Source organism: Uloborus diversus, chromosome 4 (genome assembly GCF_026930045.1).
Source record: "Uloborus diversus isolate 005 chromosome 4, Udiv.v.3.1, whole genome shotgun sequence".
Classification (NCBI taxonomy): Eukaryota; Metazoa; Arthropoda; class Arachnida; order Araneae; family Uloboridae; genus Uloborus; species Uloborus diversus.
The window spans coordinates 72,098,169-72,114,899 of NC_072734.1; the positions used below are offsets into that span (position 1 = coordinate 72,098,169).

Sequence of the window (16,731 nt, forward strand, 5' to 3'; positions counted from 1 at the left end):
ATAGTTTAGTTCTTTATATTTCTAAACCAGATCTTTTTTGAAAAAACCATTCAGTAATGAATCAATCTTCTGATTCAAAAGTATATTTGTTTTGTTTACAAATTTGCATACTTTCAAATGCATATAAATTAATAGGTTCAGAAATTCCAGAACACATTTACGAGTGATGGAATCAAATCCGCATGCGATTGAATTGCTTTTTTTTTTTTTTTGAGTGGGCGTGGCTAAACTAAGAACATGAAATTTTGCTGCTGCAGAATATGAAACATAAGAAGTGTTGAAACTAACAGAAAATTCAAATTAAGTGATGTCCAGGCAGTAAAATCGCATCGCAAAAAATGGCAAGCGGCTGCGACAGAAGTGGATGCAATGAGATTTCAAAATTCAGATTTGATCTTTGAATTATTCAATTTTCCACTTTTAATAGCTTTTATGTGCTATACTGTTAAATCACTCAAGATTTCCAATGCTCCTTTAGCTACTGTTCCTTTCTCTTTGTCCAGGACATTTTTCCATGACTTGAAATGAATTTCCATGACTTTCAGTGAAAATTTCAATTTTCCATGACTTTTCCAGGTCTGAAATTCTGTTATTTTTTTTCCATAACTTTCTAGGATTTCCATAACCCGTACGAACCCTGGTATTTAAAGTCATTGTGAGCATTAATCGGTAATTGGCCAATTTGTTTATTGACGCATCCCTATTTTAAATTACCTATTGATTTCATTCAAAAAAAAAAATCACTTTTTTTTTGCTTTTTATGTAGTATCAATTTTAAGATAATTTAAATGAAATTGTAAAAATTTAAAATAATAAGTTCAGTAATTCCAAAGCAAATGCAAAATTAAAAATAATTTATTTCAAAACTTTTATACAAAACAATTAGAATTAGTAAATTTATACCAGAGAGTATTTATTTACATCAAAAAACAGTGCATTGATTTTTTTGTATTCATTACATGATTTACATATTTGATTTTTCAAAAAATATTATTTCAGTTCAAGTTATTTTTGATATTTGTAAAAGCCTTCGCCAGATTTCATTCCTAACTTTCCTTCTTTAACTAATTTTGTTAAAAGTTCACTGGGTTTAAAAAGAGGATTTTCAGGGTATTTTTCACTCCAGCCTGCAAAACACAAAATGAAGTTAATATGCAACTACATCATATTACAAAAAGTCAAACATAAAGTAAGCTCTCACTAGAACAGATAATGTAATAACACCATCTTATGCATAACACAGCATGTTACACAGAAATATATTTAAGAGAAGAATAACTGCTCTTGCGTGTGTGTGAAGTTTAAGGGTATATCTGTCGAAACACAAATGTCGGTTCCCTATTCTTAAGTTCCTTCAAATAATAAATTATTTTTCCAAAAATTGTTTGATTGATTCATTTTCTTATGAACTTTAAAATGTAGAGGAGACAACGAGTAATGAGTCTCTCAACCCTCCTTTCCCCTCCTTATTTTTAACCAAAAACTATTCTGTTTCAATGTAAATACCTGCTGACTCCTGTTCTGTTTCGACTTTTTATTCCACAATTACTCAAAATAATACCACTAATTGACTCTAAGTACATTTCCATTTACAGAATATTTTGTCATAAGTGATTCCTTTTTACGGTAGATGCAAGCATTCATAGCAAAACAGCAGTTTTTCCTCCTAGTTCTCACTGGGAAAAATTTAGACAAAGTAGTTACAATATAATATCTATGCAACATGAACAAATCGCCAAAAATGAGATTTAATGCTTTGGTTGACAGTATTATCTCACACTGGTGGTGGTGGGGGGGGGGGGGGGGTCCTCTCTGACATTACCACCAGAGTGAGTCTCAAAAACTGATCATGCAATAAATGTTTAGTTCACGGAAGAGGCTAAAGCTCGGGGAAAATGACAAAATTATGTTCTTGGTGGATGTACTATTGCCCTGGAGGAATGAGCACTCCTGTGAAATGCATAGTAGTTTTATAGTTATGCCAAAAGTTGGATAGGGAGTTGTGGAGAAAATTTAACTGTGCTGAACACCATAATGTCTTTTGTGAAAAACTATTGAACTGTAATAGTAAAAATTTATTGTATTATTACTATCTCTTGCTTTCTGTATGAGTGAGTTTAAAACTATTCTAAAATTCAGCAATACAGCTCCTTTTGAAAAATGTCCTTACCATCTAGTATAAATTTTGTAGTGTCTAATCCAACATAATCAAGAAGTTCAAATGGGCCCATTGGATAGCCGGCACCTAATTTCATGGCTATATCTATATCTTTGGCAGAAGCATCACCTAGAACAAAAATAACACAAGTCATGAAAAATATTAGAAAAAAAAATACATAAAGAAATATGTTTGAGACTTTATTATTCTATTTATTAGAATTAAAAAAAGGAATTAGGAAAAAGGGTTAAAATTTACCAAGTATTGCTGAGACATAAAATCATAAACTACTAAGAAATTACGAGGTCAAGTCTATTAGCAACAAAATTGCTTAGTTTGAGCTAAAAGATTCATTGAAGGAAAAATTTTTTAATGAAAATCAAAACTTTGTACAATTATTTAATTTTCTCGCTTAAAATCACTAAAATCTTCACTTTTGGAACAAATGTCACGTTTGATCACGAAAATCTCCACTGTGTAACATAACAGCCATTATCATTGATTCAATTTTTTAATGTCCTATTTTAAAGTTTAAAATTACTGAGTTTTTAGTTTTAAATTACTGACTACTGAGTGTAAACAAATTACACACTTATATCTAATACAGTATGCACAATTCTTCCATATAATTTACGAATTTTGAATTCTTTGAATATTTCTTGATAAAAAGTGTTCATATATAAAAAAAAAAACAATTTCGGCAGTTCTTTAAGCTACTTATGACCATTTTAACAGCTTAAAAGAAAGCCCACTAATACGCAGGTGAAAAAAAAAGGTGCAAAAAGAAAGAAAGAAAGGGGAAATTAAAAGCTAGGAGAAATTTAACAACTAAAAAAAAAGGTATCAAGCTTGAGGGCGCATAGGACCAGTCCGTCCCTGCTAACACATAAATGATATCAAAAGCAAGAATGCTAGACTTTCGAACACCTGGCAACTATGCCATGCTATTTTAAAGTAATTTGTTTCTGTGTAAAGTTACTATGTTGAAATCAAGCCCAAGTCTTCCTTTTAAATCTTATTTGAACAACTTTCAGTTTGAAGTTAACTTCCAGGAAAGGGCAGAATTATGCATTCTGTTCTTTATACGAAATCCAGATTGTTCATGGAGGTTTAAGCTGCTCCCACAAAATTCTTAAAATGCTAAATTAAATTCACTAGAGCTCATTTAAAATGGACTATATCATCATTTTTGGGGAGTAAAAGGAACTTTTCTTGTCAATGTATTCAATAACTAAACAAAAGTGGACATGCTTTAATTCACTGCATTACTCGGATTTTCAATTAATTATATGCTTTTTAGAAGTAAATTGTACTGATATTCAGGTTGCCAGTTCTAATACGTATCGGTGCCTTAGAGGTAAACTGTATTTAGTCACAATAAGTGAATTTTACATGACTGCTGTATACAAGTTTTCAGTTTCTTTTTAACTCGACTGATATCTTCAAACCTACAATTTGTAACGCTTTGTTGTTTAATTGAATAATAGTTTTCATCATTTACAGTACTACTAAAAATAAGTAGCAAAAACTTAACACATTTGATGCGGATATAACAGTCTACCTCTGACACACTGATATATAAAGCACTGTTTAGGGAGTGATCCCTTGCCCCTTGAAAAAAATTCTGGTTGATTGACAAAAGAACTAAGAAAAATCCATTATACCTCTCTCAAGCATTCTCACTGCTTCACCCATGTATGGAACTAGAAGTCTATTTACTACAAAACCTGGTGTGTCCTGTTAAAAAAGGGTATTTTTAGTTTAAAGTGAAACTGAACAAAATATAGAGCACGTATATGACCCAAATCATAACAAAACAAATACATTTGAAAAAGATCTAACATACTTTGCATGTTATTGTTGTTTTACCAAGCTGGTTTCCAAAATCCATCATTTTATTATAAGTATCTTCACTTGTTTCATTTGTACGAATAACCTAAAAAAGATACGGGGTTAGTAAGTATTAGATAGCTTTAAATATTTTTTAAATATCCTCTTGTTCACAAGTTCATCTTAACTTCTAGATCCAATCAAATTAAAGGTTAAAACATTTTTAGTAACATATGCAGATACAGTAAAACTGTTATAATGTTGTCCAAGGGCCCAGAATATTTAGGGCCAAGTCATGTAGTAGACATTCATATTTATGATTGAACAAATGGACTAAAAATTTAAACCTTTAAAAACATTTGTCATTACAACTAAGGGTGCCCATCAACCCCAAGAGCAGTGGAGCCCCTTCCCCTCCCCAAATGAAACCAAAACTCTTCAAAAATGCATTCCCCTAAGAATTTTAGCAGCACAGTCGGGCATGGGCCCTGCCATAACCAACTATCAGGGGTAGGAGTTGTCCTAAAAATCCTAAAACAGGGTGGCGACAGGAACTGTGAGAAAAAGTTCCCTGACTTTTCCCTGATTTCCCTGATTAAGTTCACCAAATTTCCCTGATTTACGGTACCAATGATAATGGTTTTCTTTCTTTGCTCTACTTGAAATTCATTGTATATTTGTATAAAATGCAGTATTTTTAACGTTTTAAGTTGTGTAAAGTTGTTGAACGAAAGATATATTTTCAAAAGATGTTACTTTTTTAATAAAATGGTTAAAAAAATGTATCAAGTCAATTTTTTTTGGGGGGGGGGGGGAACCTACAAAACAGTATATTAAATTTTTCTAAAATGGAAAGATTATAGAAAATTTAAAAAAAAAAAAAATTACTTCACTTCCAGAAACCACTTAGCATAAGAATTTTAAGAAACTATTAAAATTACTCTTAAAAACATATGTGTATTTAAGAACTAAAAAGTAATTAAAATTATTTTGAACTAAGTTTTCAAACAGTATAATAATTGTTGTAAGAATCACAAGTAATAGTGAAACAATAGAAGTAATGTAGTTATTCTTATATAACTAATTGACATATTTATGCAAAACAGATGGAACCATTTGACATCCATTCATAGGGAGCTTTTGTCTAATCAAGAACATAGGTTTTAATGAATGAATACAGCATTTTAACAAAAAAAAAATATTTACTTAAGTACACAAGTTAACTCTATTTAAAATTATTTCAGTATGTAACGAAAAAAAAATCTTAGATTGCTTTTGTAACAAACAACTTTGAAATGCAAGAAAAAAAAAACAATTAGTAAATTTCAAAACATATAAAAGAATACAACTTGGTTATAAAATTAAAGAATCACTTAAGTCTGAAGAAAAGAAAACCTTTATATTCTGCGGTGACAACAAATAGTATGATGGCAAAAAACAAAGTTGATGTATGTTGTCCTAAAATTTTATCAGAAATGTATCAAAAAATTTTTGAAATCACTACTCCGACCCCTGAACTATGTATTAATCTCATTCCTGTATTGCATTTTTTTTCTTTTTCTTTCTTTTGGCAGGGTTCGCGCTAAGACATGGGATTACATGATCCCATAGCTGCCAACCTCAAGATTTAAAAAAATAGGAGCACTTAAGGGAAAAAATAGGAGCAATGAATGTTTAAATAGGAGCATGAGATCGTGGCCTGTGCTGAACCTTCCTTCTGCACCGTAAGTTTTCATGAGTCCTAAGCACTTTTACAATGCTTTTCGGAATTTTCATGTTAGATTTTCAACAAAACTACAACCAACTTCAAAATAAAATTATTTTACATTAAAAAAGCATCATTTTATAGATACATATTGAAAAGTAAAAAAAAAAAAAAACATGATTTAATAAAACTGCAACCTTTTTTAAAAATATACTTTTATACATATCCTACATGTATTAAAAATGCATTGCATAAGAACGTATTGAAGATTAAAAAACACGATTATTTCTTATACTTGGAAGTAAAGCAACTTCATAGTAAAGTTCAAGACTCGGAAATTTTGTAATTCCAAAAACTTAGTGGCCACCAATGTCACCAAATTTTGAAATACAAACTGGAGGGGGGGCAGTTTTTACAACTTTCATAAAAAAATAGATGAATAGGATTTAAAGAGAGTTATTAAATACTTTTTTGCACATGGAAAATTTTAGTTAAAATAGGTTTCTGATTTATTAAAAATAAATAAATATATAAATAAATGAGAAATCAGCAGTAACCTTCATTTTAGATGAAATAGTTTCAGTTTATAGCAAAGCCTCCAAGGCAATGAGGATCAAATACAGATAAAATTTCCCCTTCAAGAAAATAATTTAAAAAAAAAAACATAACTTTTTGCCTTTTGTTATTTCTAACAGTTTGCATTGAGATAAACAAACAATTATGTTTTCAGAAACTTACGCTATTAATATTCTTGTGTACTTCCATGTTGCAAATGACCAAGCATGGCAACAACGCGAAAAATTTAAGACGATAGATATTTGAGCTTGTTTCATAATAATAATATATTGTTATAAATATATGTTGCATAATTATATAAATAATTAATGACCCTTAAAAAACTAAAATTTAGACAAAATAGTGAGTTTTTAGCACATTAGCATCTAAACCAATGAGGATAAAATATTGCAAAAGAAAAAATTTTGCATATTTCAAGAAAAAAATTAAGAATTTTCCAAAAAAAAAAAACATTTTGCATTATTTTGAACAGTTTGCATTGCAATAAACATCTAATTCTGATTTTGAAAACTTGGCCACTTAAAAGTCTTGTGTACTAAAATCTCGCAAATGACCAATTATGGCGACTAAGTCAAACGTGCAGACATAAAATTTTGAATTTATTGCATAAAAATAATTTTAAAGTAAAAAATCCCCATGAAAATACAATTTAATTGCGAATTTTGAGCACATTCATGTCCAAAGCAATAAGGATAAGATGAAATTTTAAATAGCATAACTGTTTTCATATTTCTCAATAAAATTATTTAAAATACCTCCCCCCCCCCCCAAAAAAAAAACATTTTGCAGCTCATTTTGCTTATTTTCATTGGTTTGCAGTTAAAAGAAACAACCAATGGGGTCGTTTCCAAAATTTTAAAAGTATCTTTTTTCAGAAATAGCATACTTAAAAACATAGAATCTGACCATTTTTTAAATAATTTCTTCAAGTTTAATATTTTTAAAAAAATTACTTGAATCGGTGCTCTCTCATCGTTTAACACTTCTGCCGATGACATCACAAATGATGAAATGCCATTCACGGTCCAAAATATTTAATTTGCATCTTTACTCATGTGTATTGGCAACAATATGGTTGGTAGCAAGCGTAGAGTGCGATTTTAATTCGCTGCTTGATTATCATAACATGGAAACTTAGTAGAAAGATGCGTCAAAGTGCATCATTTGTGACGTCATAAAGACCACGCCTTGTTTGAAAAATCAGACATTTAAAAAATTTAATTAAAAAAAACTGTTGGGAAAATGAAAGTATTTTCTGGGTCCATTATATTTTTTTTGCTCATTCTATGCCTTTCAATGACTAAAAGTAGTACTTTTAACAGAAGGAAACCACCCCATTCTGCTCACACGCCAATTCCAATTAAGCATCGTCTACAAACTTCCATCTTGCGAATGACCAAACATGGCGGCTACGTTTTACACGTAGCTGAAATGCTCGATGAAAAAACAACATTCTCCGATCGAGGCTCCCCCTCAGTGTTTATATTGACAGTAATGCTTCCAAAGAATCAAATTGTCTACTCTTTTGTTGAGTTTGTGCACAATTCCTGCCTTCGAGGATAGGGAAATTTCTTCTTCCTCAGAAATCGAAAAGTGTACAAACAAAGTCAAAAAAAGAAAGTTTTTTTTTCTTGGAATAAATCCAATTTTTGGAGTACGCAATAAAAATCGGAGAAACTCTGGGGAAAACGGAGCGCTTGGCAGCTATGCGATTTAATCAAAATTTTCCAAAATCCCACTCAACAAAAACCCATTTTTCATGCAGCTCCTGCAAAAGACCCACTTAACATTCCGGTCATGGTGAAAAATCCCACCTTGGAGTTTTCCCTTGTGTGAACACTGCTTTGAACAGCTTTTATGTAATCTGAGAGAGAATTCTGAAATTGAACCCTGTACACTAACTTGTATGATCAGCAGTGGCAGCTCATGGGAGGGGCCGGAGGGGGCCTGGGACCCCTCACTTTTTCAGACAATAATTCATAACCTTTTAATTGTTTTCCTTTTTTTTGTGAGGTGCGTGCTTGAAATTAAAAAAAATTAAATGTATGTGTGGGAGGGAAAGGGGGGGGGGCAGGAAATATATTTGTTTGATATTACTTCGTTGCATTTTCCTCCTGAAATGAAATGATTCCTCCTAATATTCTCACCTTTTCCTTCAAGAGGGAAATTAAAATTTGAGTTAAAATTTTCAATAGTTACAGCTAGTTGACCCCCTCTCCCCGCCATGTATTATTTCTTCCTCTCATTTTTTACGTTTGTCTAAAAATAAAAGTCTCTCCGAATCCCCCCCCCCCTTCCCACCAAAAACATTTCGAAACATCTCAACTCTTATTTCCAGATTTTCAATTTCGCAACATTTCCAGGGAAAGTCTCCGAATACCTTACAACATCGCTTAAAATTGCGTTCGAACTGAAGCTCCAAAATTGAGTTTTTGGAGCTTCAGTTTCAAAAGATTGCTGTCCCTATCGTTACCAATTATGGTCCTACTATCGCATTTTTGAACCTTCATTTTCAGAAAAGATTCGGGCAAGGGCCCCCAAACCGCCTTCCTTTAATATCATCAAAACATATGTTTTTTAAACAGCGACTTACGAAAAATTTAAGTGGAATAGTCTCTCCTCCTCATATTACCATTGAATCTTGTGCTTAAGTTTTTAGGACAAATTTTGAAAAGAATTCCAGGGAGAGCATCAGTACCCCTTTTCGTAAAAATCTTGAAAGTTTGTCCACAATTGCGTTTTTGGAACTGCAATTTTGAAAAATTGGAGGGGGAGGGGAGGAATTGATTTCTATTTATTTTTCAAAAAAAAAAAAAGATTGGGGAGAGTCCTGAAGCTCCATCCCTTAGTATAATGTCAATAAATATGGTCTAAAACCGTGTTTTAATGCTTCGATTTCTGCAAATTTCCGCGGGGCCCTCTGCACTGTTCTTTCCCCCTAACATCACCAAAGACAGTCTAAAATTGCGTTTTTAAAACTACTAAAAGTTTCAACATTGAGAGCTTTGATGAGCAAATCCAATCAATGACATTTTTGAGATTTTTTTTCCTCTTGTGCCCATCCCTACCCTAAAAACTATTTTCTAGTTGCGCCACTGCTGTGTACTGTGTTGTATGTACAAAAGTGCATATATTGTCAAAATATTATTTTTTTAATTCAAAAAAAAATGTTTCCCCATTGTTACACAGAAATTATTACTTGTTTTAAGTTACTGCTCATGTAGTTTTAAAGAAAATGTGAGAAGTTATCGAAAATTTGAAGAAAATAAAGAGTTTGATATTTTTTTCCTTTGTCTGCAGAAAAATTCTGTATCTGGCCCATGGAATAATATGCAGAAAGGTGCACTCACATGGGAATCACTCAGAACTTTTTTTACTACCTAGTTTATTCATTTTATTTTTCTTTTTTGAAAATTTAGTTTATCTACTTTTACATTATTTATTTTAAAGCGAATACTGGGATGTATTTTCATCTTTGTTAAAGTGTTTTAATTTATAACTGTTACATATTTCTCTGATAACAATATTTTTGCACTTTTACAAAATTGGTCTTGCTTAAAATAAAATTAATTTTACTCACTAAAAATAATTAGTTATTAAAAGATTAAAAATAATATTACTATTAAAAGATTGATATTGCTTTTTCAAATTAAAAGCCTCCCCTGCAACCCCTTACCCGTCCTGCTGGGGGAGACGTACTGAAGCACCGGAAAGCGTACTGGATATAAACGTGAGATTAATAATTTTTGTGATGTATTTTGTAGCTTTTCTCAATCTGATTTTTAAATTTTAATTTTGAAAGTCAGAGAGTGAAAGTGCATCATCCTGGCGGCAATCATGAACATAAACATGAGATTAATATATTTCGTGATTGACTGAGTAGTTTAAGTATTTTGAAGCTTGTCCCTTGTTTAAAAAGGATTTAATTTTATTAATTTAACACAAGTTACTATTTTGAGAAAATTTAAATATTAAAAGAATATTTAAAAAAAAAATTGTTTTAAAAACCCAACGGGGGTGGGGGAGGAGGGTGCGTGCACCCATGATCTGGCCCCCACACTTTTTTAAGGCACGAGCCACCACTGATGATCAGGTTGGAAAGACTTAGTTAAAACTCTATTAATTTTGAAAGATTTTTTAAAATTTTTATGAATAGCCATAAGACAAATTGACTGATTTTGAATTACTTTTGACATAAGCAAGTTTCAAAATAATTGTTTATTAATAAATGAGAAAAGCAAATCTATAACAAGTTTTCCAAAGGTATTCAAGTTGAATTGCTTTTAAATGCCTTTTTCAAACAAGGCCAGTTTCTAAGCTATAATATGAAACTTTTGTGTGGAACTCATGAAACACAATATCCGGGGAAGGGGGCTTCCCCTCGCTCCATGGGCGCCCATATGCAAAATTGTAATGGCTCAGAAATTTTAACCATGGCTTAGCAGGATATTTTCCCTATGGAGGCAGATTTAAGCATGGATTAGAGTCATTAAAATTTGACATTTTTAATTATTTATTCATTAATGGCTGGAGAAGAAATATTTTTATATTTTTGCAAAGAAAAAGGTACTAAAAGCAAGGAAGCTCTAATATCCAAGGGGAAGGGGGTCTTGAGCCCCCCCCCCCCTATATGGGCGCCCTTGCCTTGCTCTCATTTTTGTATGCATAAATCTAAAGTATATAAATTCTGGAATTTAAATAACTTGATTCAAACTTCTGTTAAATTTTATTGATCACTATGTGTTCTGTCCTGTGACTTATTATTTTTGAATGTAATTGTAAATTTGAAAATATTCACCTCTAAAAGTTTCATAACAGGAACTGGATTGAAAAAATGCAAACCACCAAATCTGTCTTTCCTTCCAGTAACACTAGCAATTTCAGTAATTGAAAGAGAAGATGTGTTGCTTGCAAACAATGTGGTGCTATTATAAAGAGGCAGAAAGTAAAATTAATCATAAACTAAAACAAATAAGCTAATCATATTTAAATGTTATAAAACAGAAGAGATTTTCAGCTAAGTAAGGTTTTGCTAATATTACTAAATTTTGATGACATCATTTCAATATCCCTAGTATTTTAATCATTCAGGACTAGGTATTAAATTTGCAGACTAGTGAAGAGATAAAAATGGCTGTTTAAAGGAAAACAAAAATGTATACTTCTGACACATGACTGATTTTATTCATACAAGATTTTTTATTCTCCCTTCTGTTCTGGAGCAATTCTGTAACAAAGAATTATCTGCCATGAACAGAAGAATTTTTCCACAATTACTTAACATATTTTGCTTTTCGATTATTTCAATTTATCATTAACATATTTCAGAAACCTCAACACCCTTTTAAACAGTTCAGAAATGTTTAGTACTAAACCAGTTTGGTTAATTTCTTAAAACTTGAATCAATGGGATAACACAGCAAAATTGTGCACATGACTTATCAACATATCATCGCCTCAGAGCAACAGCAAGACATCTACTGGCAGGAATAACACTAAGGTGTCCTTGAAACAAAAAAAATTAGTGGAGTGCTTCTTAGACTGTTTTTTATTTTGATTTATTTAGTAATTTTTCTTGCACAAATAAAAAATTTGAAACATTATTTTGCTATAGGAACCATGTATGATGTACAGATATTCAAAGCTGCTTCTGAAGTTTATAATAAAATAATTAAGTTTTAAATATTCTTTAAATAATGCAGCTGTAATTTTGCTATGGAATTAAGGTAAGCATGAAATTTTGCAATAGGAACCATGTAGGATAAATAAGTTCAAGATGAAATTCAGTTTTTAAGTCTCAAAACTGCTACTAGTTATCAACCATAACATAATTAACTCTCTGATGGTTCTGAACGTCTTATCACGCCCTACCGAGCATGTTCAAAAGCATTTCCCACTTATTTTTCTGATGCTAAATGTTGTCAAACAGTCCATGGCTAGACATTGATAAAATGTAGGGCACTTGATTTACATGGCAAATTACTCAAAAAAAATTTTCATGGGGAAAAATTTCATTCATCTTACTTATGACCCAGGACCGTCAGAGGGTTAAACTGTAAATGTTTTATAAATAATAAAGTCGTATACCAAAAGAATAAATAAACTAAAGTAACATTTAAGAATTAAAATTAAATTGAAATTAAAAAATATATATTATGTATTACTATGTTTCAATTTCTTACTACCATACTACCCTACAGCAGCTTGTATGCAGGGGTGGACTGGGTACCCCAAGAAGATGCTAACCTTGACTCCCAAAAGGCACACGGGTTTGAGGTTTCCTGGCATGCTGGTCAAACTCACTCATTTCAGGCATGCCAGCTAATGTGGGGTAATATGATATGATTTCTTTAAAATGTGATTATATACCTGGGAGCAGCTTTATCCAAAGCTCTAAATAAATCCTGTTTTACATAAATATTCTCAACAATAGCTTCAATTACAATGTCTGCCGTCTTTGCAGATTCATCAGGGCTTGTACTAGTTTTTAACTTTTTCAATGTACTTGAAACGAATTTATCTGCCTCCTGGAAAAAGAAAAAAAAAGATATTAAATAACAATACACTTGTATAAATGAAATTTCAATCAAAACACTTGTAGTTTTATTTTTCAACAAGACAATAGTCTCAATAAATTCAAAAAACTCCAATTAGTTTGTGAAATAATAAATAGAGAATGCTTATAAGTAAATGATAATATTTTTCTTTTTGCCATAGTCACTTCCAATTTTTTTATTTTTATTTTAACTCAATTTATGTTTCTGTCACTCAAACACTCATGGCAGCCCCCCAAGGCGGCTAGCTTAATCATTTTTTTAATTAGAATTGAAACATAATTTTATTTAATGAAGTTTATAATTTAAGAACATGTATCATATACAGTCAAACCTTGATATCTCGAACCTCCTTATCTCGAAACAAAAATTTTCCCCAGCATTTTCCATGAAAACCCCTATGTATTTTCCATAGTTATCTCGAAATTTATTTCTCGAAACCCTTGATATGTCGAAATTTTTGCACAGAAGCAAGTTTCAATAGTCGTTTTGCTTTGGCAATTTTTGTAGCAAAACCAGTTCAGAGACAATTCCTTAACTTTTTTCATCCCTTTTCTTGGAAATTTTGTGAATAGGGGATTCGGGAAAGATAATAGGGGAGTGTTGGTATGAAGGGGGTGCTGTGTTTTCCCCAGAGTTTAGAGTCTTTGTGCATTTCTCTCGAACATGTTGTCCACTTTGAGGAAAGGGGTTCGATTATTCGTCGGTCAGTTTTCAAGCGAAAACAAAAAATACGTTCTTCATTTTCATCATTCAGCTTTTTAAACTCCTACAAAATGGCTGCTGAGAACTTTTTGAATGCAAGGTTACTGGTAAAAGATAAAATTAGAATTTTTAAATTTTTAGGTGAAAAAACCAAGTTGAAATTGTTGTTCATTTCAAAATCTCATTCTGTGCACTTTTGACAATTAGAAGATTTCAAATCTAGTGAAATATTGAAGACTACTTTATTGATCGTAATTCGAAGTGGTCCCATAGTACATATATAAATGCATATAGCCTACGTGTGTGTAAATGTGAAAGTTACTAGTGTAATTTTTTAAAAACCTTGATAACTAAAAAACTCAATATCACGAAAAAATTTCCCGTTTCGAGAGATTTGAGATATCGAGGTTGTACTGTATATGGTGAAATTGGGCTTATGCTAAAATGCCCTTCTTAACCATCATATACAAACTAAACAGCTTTTCCACCACATATTCTATAATTTAGTCTTATCATTTAACAAAGTGTGAGACAAGATAATGGTAATTCATGAAATATAATTGTTTGTGATAGCATAAATTGTTTTAATGGTATAAAGTTTATTAATATACAAACTTGAGCATTTTCTGGATATTTCTTCTTGGCTACCCTTTTCAGACTTTTTTCAATATTATCAGTTGCATTTTTAAGAACAACATCTGAAACATCGACTAGGGTAACATCATGGCCTGTTTGAGCTGCAACCTGAAAATTTTGTTAGTTATGTTATAAGTAAAAAAAGCAGATCTTTGTAAAAAATAATAATAATTAATTTTGAATTTAAAGTAGCATGTTCAACTCAGAGAAAAGAAAAAAAAATGAAGAACAAATTTTAATTATTGTTCAACATTTTTAAATTGGAACAAAAATTATCAAAGGAGATGATCTTGCACTTTGGGTTCCAACTCATTAGATAAATTTTAAATACTACCCAAATAAATGTCTAAGCACAACTATCTAGTGTAATTTCAGAAAAAGTTTTTTGCTTTTCAACTCTAAAGTTGTCAAACAACAATTATATGAAGAAAAAAAAGCTACTTTTAAGTGTGTTAGAAAATTAAAATAGTTCATGAAATAAAATGTGTAAGAATTATCAAAATAAAATTGAAAAAAAAAATCCAAATAACAAATTATACTTTTGCAGTATAACTACAATATAATGTGATCTAAATTAATACTATCTAGCTTGGGACTTCTAACAATATTCCCACTCAACTCCTGGACAAAAAACTCTGTTCCATCTTAATTGGTACAGCAGTTTCTGATCATTTTTTACTACCATTCCTCATTCACTTATTAGACTCTATACCAGGGGCATAACAAGAAATTCGTCTATCAGGCTAAGAAAACTGAAACCTGATAGCTGGAATTATAAATAGAAGCAATCGGAATTTCATTTAAATTTTATGTACAGACTAGACAGTCATACCTGCATAAAGTTTGATCATTTTATGAAAAAAAAAAAAAATCTGTTAAACAAAGAATAGACATTTCAATGTCCATTCTAAAATTTTAAGCATCAAGGAAGGAGTTTGGACCTAGGAAACACTCATTTCCCTATGTCACTGCTCCATACACTATGTAATCATCACATTAAAATAGATCATATTTTTAATAAAATTTCAGACGAACTCATATTTTTAAAAATTATTTCCCCACACATTAAAGCATTTCAATTTTAATTTTATAGTTAGGGATCTTTCAACAATTGGGAATATTGCATGGTCCTCAAATTATTGGAAATAAAAGCTTCATTTTGGTAACCATTTACCTTTCATTCTTTACAGTAGCTGTATATACTACTCTACATTATTTTACTACTCTTTGCTTATGCAAAGGAGAAACATGCCTGGAGCAAGTATTGGTGCCAAACATTTGAAGCCAATCTCCAAATTCCCAATCATCTAATTCTTTCCTAATAGTTATTCACGAGTTCATTGAAAAGTCAGCGTGATAAATTTCATCATAGAGCTTAGAATATAGATAAGAAAAATTGTACCACCTTTAAAATATTTCAAAGGTTTACACTCTAAAACATTTCAACATGAAAACAAAACTGTGTGCAGAAAATTTGTGCTGATGGTATACAGATTAAACAGATGTCTTACAAACGATATCACTTAAAATTTTATCAAGAAATATGAGAAATAATTAGTATTAGATTTTAGTATAATTCAATTATGATAATACATCGAAAACAAGTGAATTTTTTATGTACAGATAATCATTCGTTTTGTACATTTAGAAAAGATTAAGTACTTAACATTGCAATTTAAAAAGAAGTTCAACATTCTTACTTGTGCTATTCCAGAGCCCATTAGACCACTACCGATAACAGTTACATTTTTAAGGATCATGTTTGTGACCGAAGAAGATGAAAATGACCTAACGGAATTTAACATATTAAATGCCATTATAAACCAATTAATAGTTGGAATGAAGTTAGAAAGAAAGATATTCTAAGCTACTTATGGGGTGCCTTTGGGTAGTGGACAGATAACCACTGATCTGAACTAGAATTTCTGGATAGCTCACTTCCCCTTAACCGGGGGAAGCCGTTCGCCGCCTTCATGGAGAGGGTTTCGGGTGTGGTTCCAGCTTCTAGCGTGGCTACTTTATCGCTAGTTTGGCAGATATTTGGCGAAGATGCCGTTTGGCGAGGGCTCTTTTGTTGTTCATTGTTGCATTGTTCAATGTGGTTCCAGTGTTGGATTTTAAATCGAATCCTTTTTTTTTATAACAATCAATACCAACTTGTAGTGCATATAACTGCTCTTATACAAGCATCAAAATGTTAAAACCTCAGAGAAAACGGTCCATCTGTGACAGGGGCGGATACAGAAATTGGAGGGGTCTGGAAATTAAATAGCGCACCCCCCCCCCCCCCCGCATACAGTGTTTCATAACAAAGTTTTCATGACTTTATTTTTAAATGTTTCTTTTAGGATCACTTAGAGCCTTTTCGTCTACTTTTAGGTACATAAATATTATACACCAATATGCTTTGAATGTGGACGTAAAACATCTTTAACATTTCAAGCGAGGGTGTGCCCACAGGAGGGGATAATGGCGCAAGTTGCGCAATCAAAAGTTTGATTTTTTTGGGGGGGGGGGATTGTTTTAATGTTTTTATTTATTTTTTTGAATTTGATTAATTTTTAATG

At 31.4% G+C, this 16,731-nt stretch overlaps 1 protein-coding gene across 1 annotated transcript; it reads right to left on the minus strand.

Annotated features, from left to right (window-relative positions):
- Positions 1 to 839: 839 nt before the first annotated feature.
- Positions 840 to 16,062, minus strand: LOC129220302 (hydroxyacyl-coenzyme A dehydrogenase, mitochondrial-like). The gene is made up of 8 exons (XM_054854700.1): positions 15,865 to 16,062; positions 14,144 to 14,272; positions 12,639 to 12,796; positions 11,068 to 11,194; positions 4,005 to 4,094; positions 3,823 to 3,895; positions 2,171 to 2,287; positions 840 to 1,127 (listed from the first exon to the last, which is right to left on the minus strand). The coding sequence occupies exons 1-8, from the start codon at positions 15,979 to 15,981 to the stop codon at positions 1,006 to 1,008; spliced, it is 933 nt and encodes a 310-aa protein (XP_054710675.1). The 5' UTR covers positions 15,982 to 16,062; the 3' UTR covers positions 840 to 1,005.
- Between the last annotated feature and the right edge of the window lie 669 nt (positions 16,063 to 16,731).